The sequence below is a fragment of the Eleutherodactylus coqui genome, chromosome 12 (assembly GCF_035609145.1).
Source record: "Eleutherodactylus coqui strain aEleCoq1 chromosome 12, aEleCoq1.hap1, whole genome shotgun sequence".
NCBI lineage: Eukaryota > Metazoa > Chordata > Amphibia > Anura > Eleutherodactylidae > Eleutherodactylus > Eleutherodactylus coqui.
The window spans coordinates 98958645-98974535 of NC_089848.1; the positions used below are offsets into that span (position 1 = coordinate 98958645).

Below are 15891 nucleotides of genomic sequence, written 5' to 3' on the forward strand. Positions count from 1 at the left end.
CTTGGATACAATGGTGGTAATTGTTCCACAACAGTGCCATGTGAATTCCACTTGGGCTTTTATTGGGTCATTCTCTCTATGTTTCAATTTCATAGGGACCCATTTTCACTTGGAGATAATCTGCTGGAGCTGCAGAGGCTCCATATAGCCTTGTGTACTTGGCCTCACATCGAGCCTTGGAGTTTACTTTTTAAGATTTTTCTGATCAATGTGTGTATAAGACGCTTTATCAAGTGCTCTTTATTGACCGATGCACTTGCTTCAACCTCAAAGGGAATTTATTGGCTGAGTATAAGAATCTACTTGATATATAGGACTCTGTGCACATAAACTGTTCCTACTGAAGCAGACCAGAATAACACATCTACACTGCATGACCACTTTTTTAGAGACCCCCATCCTTCCCTGCATAGGAATTAGAGCCATGACCCCAAAGTGCCGCATTAAAATTGCATGACAAGTTTTGCATGGATCAGTTTGAGTGTGAATCAAAATTAGATAGGAAAATCCAGCGATCTAAGCGACTTCTCAGGCCCGGCCATCAGTGGTAGACTAGTGGGAGCCAGTATTTTACTGTCAGCCTTGTGGGGTTTTCCCATGTAATAGTGTGGAGAGTATATTGAGAATGGTGTGATTGAGAAAAAAAATCTAGCAAAAGGGGGATTCTATGGATAGAAACAACTAGCCACCAAAAGGGGTCAGAGGAGGATGTCAAGAATTGTTCTGACCAACAGGTGCTGCACAGGCAGGAGCAGCCGAATACAGCACTGGTGCTTCAACTAACATGTCCAAATGCACAACCTGTCACTCCTTAAAACGGATGGGCTATAACAACAGATGACCAGTTCCTGCACCATTGTGTATGCGAGAAAGAGAAAGATGAGTCTCCAGGGGGCAAAAAAAGAACAGAAATTGTATTACTGAGCAGCGGAAAAACATCTCCTGGTCAGATGAATCCAGATTTCTGTTACACCGTCCTGATTGAAGGTCAGAATTTTCCACAAGCAGCATGAATCGATGACCCCTCCCTTCCACCTTTTCAGAGTATGTCAGTACCTCCATCTAATCAGTGTCAACTACAAGATGTTTCCTGTCCACATGGGTCAATATACCTGCAGAACTACTTCATCAACTAGTGGAATGCACACCATGACGAATTGCTGCGGTTCTGTGCTACTAGATGGGGGGGGGGGGGGGGTCATTTATAAAGTGCCACTCAGTATATATTGAATTAAAATTTGGATTGATTAATTAATTATTGATCATTTTGCCTTGAAAAATGCAATTGCCTGCAGTAGAGTACATGCATATATTTAAGAATACAACATCTTCCTTGGAATAAAGCTATTACAAAGTAATTGGTCTTCTCTGACCTCGCACCTGCTCCCCGGAGGATGCATTATTCATTGAGCAGAGCTCTTTTGTTGGTTATGTCTTGTTTGGCAATACAATATGCAATGACTCCTTTCAAAGAAGGGGCAGAATGAAGGGTCTTCATTATAGAGTAATGGTCAATATATAAGAGACTCTATACTTTACACTGAATGATCACTGCATTAGAACCTGCTGGTACGGGACTTATTGTGATCCATAATGTCATACCACGTGATGGCCACGTCACGATCTGCTCTTAGATAATGTGCAGAAGGCAACATTTGGCAGTCATGAGTAAATGTGATAATCAGAGTGGAAGGTTGTCGATTGTTGTTGCCAGTACCAGTATTTCTGAAACAGTTGCACTTGTTGGTTGTTCCTGAACCATTGTATCAAGAGTATACCAAGACTGCTAGGACTATGGACAGAAGATCACACAATGGCAGGCCACATGTGGTTGATCCTAGAGGTGAGAGTCGGGTGGTACCTCAGCAACAATGTACCATAGTGGACCAACTGACTCCGTAGTACAACAGAGGGGAAGTTAGAAAAATGTTCACAATGCCCATGCTGCATTCCTGGCGTCAACTGAGTTTCTATAATTGAAGACCGACAAGAATGCCCTTGAGACATGAATGAACCATATACACATGGCAGAAGATCTTCTGGAGTGAAGAGTTCTGTTTCCTGCAGAAATATACGGATGGCCGGGCCGGCATCTGGTATTAACAGCATAAAGCCATATCGCATGAGTGCACTGTTAGGGTTCAACAGGCCGGTGTGATGGTTTGGGAAATGATTTCTTGGCATGGCCTAGGATTGTTGGTCATCATGCCACAATCCCTGAATGGTGAATGTTACAGGGACCTGTTAGCTGACATCTGCGCCCATATTTTCTGGAAACCTTCTCCGACCACAGTGCCATCTTTCAACAGGACAATGCTCCATGTCATGGAGGTCAGATCACTAGGGAGTATTTGGATGAACACAACAATGAATTCTCTACATTGCCTTGGCATCCAAACACAACAAACTATGACCCCATTGAACATGATTGGGATATACTGTAAAGGGCTGTGAGATCTGCTCCCTCCTATCCACAAAATGTGACCCAACTGATGGAGCTGCTGCAGTGGGCATGAGTTGAGTTGAGTATGAAGGATATAAACCACCTTGTGGAATCTGTTCCCCAACGTCTGAAGGCCATGATCACCCAAAAAGGTGGAGCAACCCTTTACTGAGTAGAGGTATCTAATGCAGTGATCGTTCAGTGTAGATATCTTTGGAAGATCATTAACAATAACATAGATCTGGTATCATGTTATCTAACTATTGAAAAACCTCTTCCATGGCTGACATAGGAATGACCACAATGTAATTATAGTTGGGGGAAGGGGGGCACTTATAATAATGTTGATCCATCGACGAATTTGCCGCTTTTTATACACAATCAGTAAAAAAAACCATATAAAAAATTCATTGCATTCTCCGGCTGTCATCTCTGCAGTCTCATCTCTGTCCAACAGACTTTATTATCTTCCTCTTGGATTCCATACAAATAAAAGCATTCCGGTTCCTCCTAGTAACAGGCGGTAGTCATAATACCGAGGTTCTTGGATGAAGACACGATGGCTGGTTAACACATGCTTGCTCAAGTAAATTCCAGAGAGAGAATCATCACTGCTGTCTGGAACGATCACCGCTGTCTGGAGAAGAGGTTTCTGAAGGCATTATTATAGTTCTTGTTAAATGCCGTATAGATCAAAGGATTGAAAAATGAATTGGAGTACCCCAGCCATAAAAATATACTTTTCCAGATGGGAGGTATGTCACAGGAACATAGGGGGCTAATCAGTTCTGTAATAAAGAATGGGATCCAGCAAAGAACAAAGACCCCTATGAGAATGCCCACCATAAGGGCAGCCCTTTTCTCCTTCTGTTCCCTCCAGGTGTCTCCATCTGTCTGGAAGGTGACAGTAGCATGACGGACAGTGAAGACCATTTGAGGCTGGTGAGATGCTTCTTTAACCTGTCAAAGGTAGGAAGAGAATTAGAGTCAGAGCTACAGACACATTGGCTTGCAGAGAGGGGGACATAAGAAGGAGAGAAGGGAGAGGGGGATCATGATGAAAACCTTTACATATGTTACATAAGGGAGAGGGGGATCATGATGGAAACCTTTATATATGTCACAGGAGGAAAGAAGAGAGGAGGGAACATGATGAATACCTTTATATATGTCACAGGAGGAAGAAAGGGACATGATGAAAACCTCTATATATGTTAAAAGAGGAGAGAAGGGAAAGGGGAGACATGATGGAAACCTTTATACAGTATATGTTGCATGAGGAGAGAAGGGAGAGGGCCAACATCATGGAGACCTTTATATATCTTACAGGAAGAGAAAATGGAGAGGGGGACATGATGGAAACTTTTATATATGAAGGTATAGTATACATAGGATTCAGGAGGGAAGTGTTATTATTAGGAAGCGAAACACTAGAACAAGGGGGCACGGTGTTGTCTGTCTATCTATCTATCTAATATCTATCTATCTATCTCCTATCTATCCTCATATCTATCTATCTATCTATCTCTCTATCTATCTCCTATCTATCTATCTCCTATCTATCTATCTATCTATCTATCTATCTATCTATCTATCTATCTATCTCATATCTATCTATCTATCTCATATCTATCTATCTATCTCATATCTATCTATCTCCTATCTATCTATCTATCTATCTATCTATCTAATCTATCTATCTATCTATCTATCTATCTATCTATCTATCTATCTATCTATCTATCTATCTCCTATCTATCTATCTATCTATCTATCTATCTCCTATCTATCTATCTATCTATCTATCTATCTATCTATCTATCTATCTATCTCATATCTATCTATCTCCTATCTATCTATCTATCTATCTATCTATCTATCTATCTATCTATCTCCTATCTATCTATCTATCTATCCCTCCCTGTATAGAAATTAGAATCGTGACTACAGTAGATGGGAAAATCCAGCGACCAGTGCTAGACAAGTCAAGGCCAGGATGCCAGACTGCATAGGGTTTTCTCAAGTAACGGTGTGGAAAATATACTGGCAATTGTGTGAATGAGGCAAACGCTTTTGTGAATCTTGTGGATGTAAACAACTTGTCGCCGAAAGCACATGGAAGGCGAATACAATTCTGGTGCTCTTACGAATGTGTTGGAATACACAACTTGTCATGCACTAGCACCATGCTGATGGGAGGGTCAGAGTTTGGCGCACTCAGCATTAATCATTGAATCCTTCATGTACTTTTAACTAATTTGGGGTATGCCAGAGAACACCTATATAGAATGAAAACAGTTTTGCAGATGGTGATCCAATTTTGCATATAAATCTCTTTGGCCATGTCACCAAACTGACAGCCATTTTGAATGCTGCTATCTTGGATTTAACTCTCATTTTTTCATTGGTAAGATAGGTGTGTTATATATCAGACTGGAGGAGAATTTCATCAGAAAAACAACGGCTTGCTTCATTTCAACATAACTTTTTTTGTTCTCATGTTAACACAGTAATTTTTCTTCATTACAGGCAATGTGAATGATGACGTCATCTCAAGCAGAACATGTTGAGATCGTCTTTATGTCATGTGAACAAAGTACACATCTTATTACGGCAGATTTCAATCAACGCCACCCAACCAGTTTGCTGATGTTTCATTAGTAATGGCTTTTGGTTTTCCAGATTTTGGTCTATCAGTGACAGAACCTGTTTCTTGGAATCTGTAAAGAAGTTTGGCGACTGCACTGTGGGTAATGGGAGGTCTGGTTGAGTGGCATTGATCGAAATTTGCAGCGATGATACATGTACTTTGTTCTCTTGACATAAAGATGATCTCAACACATTCTGTTTGAGAAAACGCCATAATTCACATTGCCTGTAATGAAGACAAATCACTGTGTTAACATGAGAACAAATAACGTTATGTTAAAATGAAGCCCACTATTGCTTTTCTGATGAAAGTCTCTGTCTGCTTGATATATCACACACCTACCTTCCCAATAGAAAAATTTGAGTTAAATCCAAGATGGCAATATTCAAAATGGCCGTCATGTTGGTGTCTCGACTCAACAGGTTTCCCCACCTGCAGCTTTTATGCAAAAGCAGATCTGCCAAACTGTTTTCATTCTATATAAGTGCTTCTACACTTTTGAGACACCCTGTATATATATTCCATCTTGTTCTTGACCGGCATATGAAGTCTAAAAACTATTAAATGGTTTACAATAAATTACATTTGGCACACATGATTCAAGCAGCTCATAATAGATCAGTGATCATGGCTGTGCACTTATAGGCCTCCTTCAGATGGGCGGAAATTCCGTGGCGGGATTTCCCGCAGAATTTCCGCCCATGCCCTCTGCCATAGGATAATGCAATCCTATGCACACAGTCGCACAGAAATAGAGCATGACGCGATTTGTTTTCCGCACAAGTTTTCACACGGACAAATCGCGTCATGCTCTATTTCTGTGCGAGTCTCGCAAAGTCCCACACAGAAATCCCACCAGTGACGCGCAGGGTCCGCTCTGCGCATGCGACGGCTGGGCAGCAGCCGGCACATAGAAGAGCGGAGGAGATGTGGGAGCAGGTGAGCCACACTGATCACTGCAGGGGCACGGGTCGGATCCAGTTGCGAGAGTTCTCACAGTGGGATCCGACCCAGTCATCTGCAGGCAGCCATATACATATATGGGTGTCCAATTGTAATTAAAAAAACAGCACAATTATGAGGATTTGCAGTGATGTGAAGAAAAGTGCAGGAATTGGCAGCACACAGGACTCGAATGCACTCCAGGAATACAGGGTTGAAACAAAAATGAAGGTTATAGTGTATGTGTATGTGTATGTATATGTATATGTATATATATATATATATATATATATATATATATATATATATATATGTGTGTGTATATATGTGTATATATAAATAGATATATATATATGTGTGTATATATATATATACACACACATATATATAACACACACACACATACACACACACACATATATATATATATATATATATATATATATATATATACACTACCGTTCAAAAGTTTGGGGTCACATTGAAATGTCCTTATTTTTGAAGGAAAAGCACTGTACTTTTCAATGAAGATAACTTTAAACTAGTCCTAAATTTAAACAAATGCACTCTATACATTGCTAATGTGGTAAATGACTATTCAAGCTGCAAATGCCTGATTTTTTGTGCAATATCTACAAAGGTGAATAGAGGCCCATTTCCAGCAACTATCACTCCAGTGTTCTAATGGTACAATGTGTTTGCTCATTGGCTCAGAAGGCTAATTGATGATTAGAAAACCCTTGTGCAATCATGTTCACACATCTGAAAACAGTCTAGCTCGTTACAGAAGCTACAAAACTGACCTTCCTGTGAGCAGATTGAGTTTCTGGAGCATCACATTTGTGGGGTCAATTAAACGCTCAAAATGGCCAGAAAAAGAGAACTTTCATCTGAAACTCGACAGTCTATTCTTGTTCTTAGAAATGAAGGCTATTCCATGCGAGAAATTGCTAAGAAATTAAAGATTTCCTACAACGGTGTGTACTACTCCCTTCAGAGGACAGCACAAACAGGCTCTAACCAGAGTAGAAAAAGAAGTGGGAGGCCGCGTTGCACAACTAAGCAAGAAGATAAGCACATTAGAGTCTATAGTTTGAGAAACAGACGCCTCACAGGTACCCAACTGGCATCTTCATTAAATAGTACCCGCAAAACACCAGTGTCAACATCTACAGTGAAGAGGCGGCTGCGGGATTTTGGGCTTCAGGGCAGAGTGGCAAAGAAAAAGCCATATCTGAGACTGGCCAATAAAAGAAAAAGATTAAGATGGGCAAAAGAACACAGACATTGGACAGAGGAAGACTGGAAAAAAGTGTTGTGGACGGATGAATCCAAGTTTGAGGTGTTTGGATCACAAAGAAGAACGTTTGTGAGACGCAGAACAAATGAAAAGATGCTGGAAGAATGCCTGACGCCATCTGTTAAGCATGGTGGAGGTAATGTGATGGTCTGGGGTTGCTTTGGTGCTGGTAAGGTGGGAGATTTGTACAGGGTAAAAGGGATTCTGAATAAGGAAGGCTATCACTCCATTTTGCAACGCCATGCCATACCCAGTGGACAGCGCTTGATTGGAACCAATTTCATCCTACAACAGGACAATGACCCTAAACACACCTCCAAATTGTGCAAGAACTATTTACAGCAGAAGCAGGCAGCTGGTATTCTATCGGTAATGGAGTGGCCAGCGCAGTCACCAGATCTGAACCCCATTGAGCTGTTGTGGGAGCAGCTTGACCGTATGGTACGCCAGAAGTGCCCATCCAACCAATCCAACTTGTGGGAGATGCTTCTAGAAGCGTGGGGTGCAATTTCACAAGCTTACCTCAACAAATTAACAGCTAGAATGTCAAAGGTGTGCAATGCTGTAATTGCTGCAAAAGGAGGATTCTTTGACGAAAGCAAAGTTTGATGTAAAAACAATGTTATTTCAAATACAAATCATTATTTCTAACCTTGTCAATGTCTTGACTCTATTGTCTATTCATTTCACAACACATGGTGGTGAATAAGTGTGACTTTTCATGGAAAACACAAAATTGTTTGGGTGACCCCAAACTTTTGAACGGTAGTGTATATATATATATATAGGAATACACAAAGCACCTATTAATAGTAAGCATTATAGTTAGACTGAAAATAGGGAGGTCACACATAAGCACAAGGAAGGTGTTTGTGCTGTAGGCACATGTGAAGCCTGGGAAATGAGTCAATATGTAGTGTAGCAATGCAGAGATTGTCAGTGCAACAGCAAAGAGTGGGTCATTTAACAGAAGGTGTTGTAATATCATTGGAGCAATTTAGCTCTATGATTTATCACAGTGCACAGAAGAGCTGCATTCATCCGTGCTGCATCTCTATCATCCATCATCCAGATGTGACTCTGTAGTAGGCACATATGTAGCAAACATTAACTTGATATTTAGCACATTAGCAGGGGTGCCCTTATCATGAGGCAACCTGAGCATGCCACTTTTTTTTTTACTGGCCTTATCTATGGCTGGTAAAAAATAATTGCCAGCTGCACATGCGAGCCAGCCGGGCAGCAACCCTACAAACATTCAACTCACTCACCCAATTGCTGCCATCCGGCAGCTGTCACTACTGTGATCAGAGTATTCCTGCACCAGATGCCGGGTGGAGAGGTTACGGGTCAAACTCTGATCACAGTAGCGGCTGCCGCTGCTGCCAGATGGGTGCAACAGGGTGAGTAAGTTGAATGCTTGTGGGTCACTTGCCAGCTGGAGGTAAAATACAGGGGACACCATTACTATTGAGGCCACTAACAGGTGTCACTATTGCTACTGGAGACACTATGAGGGACACTATTATTACTGGGGTCACCAACAGGGTCATTATTACTACTGGGGCCATTAATGGGATCACAATTACTACTGTGGCCACTAACAGTTGTCACTATTACTACTGGGGCCACTAAAAGAGTCATTATTACTACTGAGGCCATTAATGGGGTCACTATTACTACTGCAGACACTAACAATTGTCACTATTACTACTGAAGCCACTATGAGGAACACTTTTATTACTTGGGCAACTATGAGGGGTCACTATTACTACTGGGGCCATTAATGGGGTATTACTATTGAGGCTACTAAGAGGAACACTTACTGCTGGGGCCACTACTGTGGACACTATTACTCTTACACTTCAGACAAGTCTCAGTGGTTACAACATGTGTTCAGTATTTTGTGTATTAGTGCTTTCAATCCTTGTAAAATGAGTGTTTTTTGTGGGGTGGGGGGCTACCATTTCACACTTTGCCTCAGGCAGCATAAAGGTTTGAGGCACCCCTGCACATTAGGATAACTTAACTACAATATCTGTGCTCTAAATCAATACATCAGTCCTATTAACAAATGCAATTGTACATCATCATCAGATCCCTCTGCTTTGCAAAGGGTTAAAATACGCAATGATAGAAATGCATGCTGCACTCACCTCGATCACTTCTGGCATTGGGGTGATTGTATTTGTCTTTTTCGATCCAATTCTGAATTTAGCAGCTTTGTATATTTTCCAGTAGACGAAGAGAACAACACAAAGTGGTAGGTAAAATGCTCCAAAGGTGGAGAAGATTGTATATGAAGGTTCTTGGCTGACCTGACACTTTTCAGTTATTTCTGCATAGTTTTCTCCCCACCCAAAAAGAGGAGACAGGGAGATAACAGCAGATAAGAGCCAAGTCAGCAGGATCATAATGTTAGAGATCCTTTTTCTAGTCTTCAAGGTGTACTCCAAATGTCTTGTGATAGACCAGTACCTATCCAAGGCGATGGCTGTCACATTCCAGATGCTGGCTGTACAGCACAGTACATCAAAGGAGATCCAGATATGGCAGAGTACTCTACCCAATCTCCAATGCCGATTATTCAGCTCATGAACCAAGCTTAGGGGCATCACCAGAGCAGCCACCATGACATCTGATATTGCCATGGAGGCCACCAAATTATGAGGAACCCGGTGAAAAGTTCTGACTCTCAGTATAGTCACTAGCACTAGCACATTCCATAGGAAGGTAGCAACAACCAGCATAGCCAGTAGAGTTAAGATGAGGACACTGAATACAGAAATTCTGTGCTTGTTTGGGCTATCTGAGCTCCCATGAACAACAGTGCCGTTCAAATCCATCCTCATTAGTGGTACCATGAGAGCCCACAAGAAATAATAATAATATTGGATAATTCTTGCTTCACAAAAAGCTCCATCCAGCTCTTGTAGATGGTAGCAGATCAGTCACCATAAATGGACCATACATGTGTTCCACCAGGTTGCGATAATGAGCCAGTGATTGCAGAGTGTGGCATAATATTTGGACAGGATCTATGTCCACCCCAAGCAAAGACATGATCTCAGGTCCCCAGACTTCCTGCAATTAATGAGAATCTGAGCTGGAGATAATAAACATTTCAGCCATCCATCTCATGCTGTCTCTGGTAGTGAACTCTTTAGAGGCTCTCAGTCAATGGAAATCTGAGCCTGGACATTAAAGACAATGAACCATGTACTGTGCTTGAGCTATTCATCCATCCAGAAATGTCCCTCATGCAGAACTATTCAATCATCCATCCGCTGCTGTCCCTGGTGTTGAACTGTTTACCGGCTCTGGATCAATAAAATTCTGAGCCGAAGATAACAGACAGAGTAGCCAATGCACTTCAAGGATCCAGTCGGTTCTGTCTCAGGTGCCGAACTCTTCAGTCATCTGTCCGGCGCTGCCTCTGGTGCTGAACTCTTCAGTCATCCATCTGGTGCTGTCCTTGGTGCTGAACTCTTCACAGGCTCTGATCCAGTGAAAATCTGAGCTGGCAATAACAGACAGTAACCCATGCAATTTAACAATCCATCCGACACTGTCTTAGGTGCTGAACTCTTCAGAGGCTCTGAGTCAATTGAAATCTGAGCTTGGGCATAGGCAGATAGTAAACCATGTTTCATACTCCGGCTATTCATTCAGCACTGTCTCTGGTGCTGAACTATTCAGACAGCCACCGGGACTGTCTCCGCTGCTGAACTCTTCAGCCATCCATCCAGCCCTGTCCTTGGTGCTGAACTCTTCACAGGCTCTGATTCTAACACAGCAAATGCAAGTGGCATAGACAGCAGGGTAACATCAACCAAGCTGCTGCTCTAGGATTCAGCCTCCAGCCTCCTCCCAGTAATAGGATCCTTGACACTATTAATAAGAGGCACCCAGGAGATGAGGAACAATCACATCTCCCCTACTGTAACATTGCTGTCAGCAGCTTCAGGAAGGCTCGACACTAGGAGTACAATGAGCAGACAAGTTAATATATATTCAGTGATTGTGTGATGAGACCCCTCCCAAGAAATCTCATTTCGATCTCTCTTCTGCGTATGCTGTTTTATCAGCCATCAAGCAAATATTCAGCAAGATATCACTTATCAATCCATGCACCTATAACTATTGATAATCTCTCCATCTATGTATCTATCATTTACCTATTTATCTATCTATCCTATAATTCTCTCTACCTCATCTGAATATATATATATATATATATATATATATATATATAATATATATATATATATATATGTATATATATATATATGTATATATATATATATATATATATATATATATATATATATATATATATCCCTATCTCATTACTCTCATTATTTTCTCTATCTCATCTATTTATCTCATATATCTCGCTAACTCATTTATCTATCTATCTATGTATCATCTATACCTCATATCTACCTCAAATCTATCTATATCATATCTCTCTCTCTATCACTCTGACTTACAGCTATCTACTATAAATCTATCTACCTATCTATCTCATATGTATCAATCAATCAATCAATCAATATATCTATCTATCTCATATCTATTACCTCCCATCTATCTATGTATCATCTATTCCTCATATCTATCTACAGTATCTATCTATCTATCTCATATCTATCTATCTATGTACCTCATATCTATCTATCTATCTATCTCATATCTATCAATCAATCAATCTATCTATCTATCTCATATCTATTATCTCACATTTATCTATGTATCATCTATACCTCATATCTATCTATATCCTTTCTATCCATCTCTCCATCTATCCCATATTTTTCTATATTATCTATATATTACTCTATCTTTGTCTATCTGTGTATTTCTCTATATATGCATCACTCTGTCTCTCATCTATTCATTATCTATCTTTATGTCATCTATCTGTCTATTTTTCTATCTCTATATCTATCATCTCTGATCTATGATCTGTTTATGTCTATCTATCTATCTATCTCATATCTATCTATCTATCTATCTATCTCATATCTATTATCTCACATCTATCTACGTGTCATCTATATCTCATATCTATCTATCTATCTATCTATCTATCTATCTGTCTGTCTCATATTTATCTATCTATCTCATATCTATCACTTATAGCTAAAATCTATCTATATCATATCTCTCTCTATCACTCTGACTTACAGCTATCTACTATAAATCCATCTATCTCATATCTATCTATCTCATATGTATCAATCAATCTATCTATCTCATATCTATTATCTCACATGTATCTATGTATCATCTATACCTCATATCTATCTATCTATCTATCTATCTATCTATCTATCTAGCTAGCTAGCTAGCTCATATCTATCTATCTATCTATCTCATATCTATCTATCTATCTATGTATCTCATATCTATCTATCCATCTCATATCTATCAATCTATCTATCTATTCTTTCTCATATCTATTATCTCACGTTTATCTATGTATCATCTATACCTCATATCTATCTATATCCTATCTATCCATCTCTCCATCTATCTATCCCATATTTTCTATATTATCTATATATTACTCTATCTTTGTCTATCTGTGTATCTCTCTATATATGCATCACTCTGTCTCTCATCTATTCATAATCTATCTTTATGTCATCTATCTATCTATTTTTCTATCTCTATATCTATCATCTCTGATCTCTGATCTGTTTATGTCTATCTATTATCTATCTCCTATCTATCTCCTATCTATCTATCTATCTATCTATCTATCTATCTATCTATCTCATATCTATCTATCTCATATTTATCTATCTATTTATCTCATATCTATCACTTATAGCTAAAATCTATCTATATCATATCTCTCTCTATCACTCTGACTTACAGCTATCTATCTATCTATCTATCTATCTATCTATCCCATATATATCTGTCTCTCTATCTATCTCATATCTATCATCTATCTATCTATCTATCTATCTCATATCTATTATCTCACATCTATCTATGTGTCATCTATATCTCATATCTATCTATCTATCTATCTATCTATCTCATATCTATCTATCTATCTATCAATCTATCTATCTATCTATCTCATATCTATCTATCTCATATCTATCTATCTGTGTATCTCATATCTATCTATCTCATATCTATCTATCTATGTATCATCTATACCTCATATCTATCTATCTATCTATCTATCTATCTATCTATCTATCTATCTATCTATCTATCTATCACAGCTAAAGCTTGTATGCATAATTGAATCAACGTTTTCATTCTATGTAGATGTTTCCACACTTTTGAGACACCCTGTGATACAAGCAGCTTATAACAGAGCATTGCTCACGATTGTGCACTTATATACTTACGCAGTTGCCCATTGTAACAAAAAATAACAGCACAATTATGAGACTTTGCAGTGTTGTAAAGGAAAGTGCAGGAATTGGCAGCACACAGGACTCTCGTGCACTCCAGGAATACAGGCTCAGTGGGGAGTATTGAAACATAAATGAGGTTTACACAAAAAAACTGCAAAGATCCTCCCTGGGTTTGCTGCAACAGTAATACCAGCACGTATATATAAGAGCTGTACTGATATACAGTAAGAAGGAGTAAATGTATGCTGAAGGACATGTTAAATGTGTATATAGATATATATGAGATACATATGTAAATCCAAAATGCCATCTCACCACACGGACACAACAACCGTCGGCTGCACGGACAGGTGCAGGCACACCCCACAGCAGTGGAACACAAAAGCTTCCGGCACCTCCATGGATACCAGGATAAAAACAGTGTTTTATTTTGACATCATGGGTAAAAACATCTTCCAAAAAAAAGGGTTTTTCACTAACATGTTTCGAACAGAGTTCTTATTCATCATTTAGAGTTCTCTAAGTAGCGCGACAGGACAGAGTTATTTGGTGATGCACAAGCACACCTCCGCTTCCCCGCAGGTGCCCTGCAGCGAGGCGGAGCGGCAGAGGGTGCACATCATAAGCTATGCCAACACAAATGGGCAGATATGTGAGGGCAGACATCATTGCTGCATCTATGCAACTATTAAATGCGGAGGTGGAGGGGAAGGGGGTACAAATCATAAGCTAAGCCTCCCCAAACAGGCAGACATGTGAGGGTAGACATTGCTGCCGCACGTATACGATAATTAAGCTAGCAGGAATACCCGGTATTACCAGGGATTAAAACTTAAATGAAAGAAACATTAACATGGATTGAGATTTTAAAGAAAATCTGTGTCGTCCATAGCAACCAATCACAGCACAGCTTTTATTTTACCCCAGCAGTATAACAAAAAGCAACCAATCACAGCGTTGCTTTTAATTTACCTCAGCAGTATAAGAAATGAAAGCTGGGCTGTATCAGCCAATCACAGCACAGCTTTCCTTTTACATTGCAGTTACATTCCTTTCACTGTTTCAACTTTTTACTATTTAGTATACAGCAAAACACAGATTAGATAAAAAAAATAAAAATTCCATGCGGGTAACACGCTAGTGTCCTATATACTTATCATCTGTCTATCTATCTATCTATCTATCTATCTATCATCTATCTATCATCTATTTATCTCACATCTATCTATCTATCTATCTATCTCATATCTATCTATCTATCTCTCTCACATCTATCTATCTATCTATCTATCTATCTATCTATCTATCTATCTCATATCTATCTCACATCTATCTATCTCATATCTATCTCATATCTATCTCATATCTACCTAATATCTATCTATCTATCTATCTATCTATCTATCTATCTCATATCTATCTATCTATCTATCTATCTATCTATCTATCTATCTATCTATCTATCTCCTATCTATCTATCTATCTATCTATCTATCTATCTATCTCTCATATCTATCTATCTATCTATCTATCTATCTCATATCTATCTATCTATCTATCTATCTATCTATCTATCTATCTATCTCATATCTATCATCTATCTATCTCATATCTATCTATCTATCTATCTCATATCTATCTATCCATCTATCTATCTATCTATCTATCTCCTATCTATCTATCTATCTATCTATCTATCTATCTATCTATCTATCTATCTATCTCCTATCTATCTATCTATCTATCTATCTCCTATCTATCTCACATCTATCTATCTATCTATCTATCTATCTATCTATCTATCTATCTATCTATCTCATATCTATCTCATATCTACCTAATATCTATCTATCTATCTATCTATCTCCTATCTATCTATCTTGTATCTATCTATCTATTTCATATCTATCTATCTATCTATCTATCTATCTATCTATCTATCTATCTATCTATCTATCTATCTATCTATCTATATCCTATCTATCCATCATAGTAACATAGTATATTAATCTGAGAAAGGACATATATCCACTCAGTTCAGCCTACCCCCATGCAATGTTTATCCACGGGAAGGCAAAAAAAAAGGTAGAAGCCAATTTTCCCATTTGAGGGAAAAACTTTCTTCCCAACTCTAAGTCTAGCTATCAAAATAATCAACGACTCTTGTTCT

General features: G+C 39.0%; 1 protein-coding gene across 1 annotated transcript; it reads right to left on the reverse strand.

Moving 5' to 3' along the window:
- Positions 1-2723: 2723 nt before the first annotated feature.
- HTR5A (5-hydroxytryptamine receptor 5A) lies at positions 2724-10284 on the reverse strand. The gene is made up of 2 exons (XM_066584641.1): positions 9492-10284; positions 2724-3403 (listed from the first exon to the last, which is right to left on the reverse strand). Exons 1-2 carry the CDS (start codon positions 10197-10199, stop codon positions 3071-3073), a joined length of 1041 nt encoding a protein of 346 aa, XP_066440738.1. The 5' UTR covers positions 10200-10284; the 3' UTR covers positions 2724-3070.
- Positions 10285-15891: the final 5607 nt, after the last annotated feature.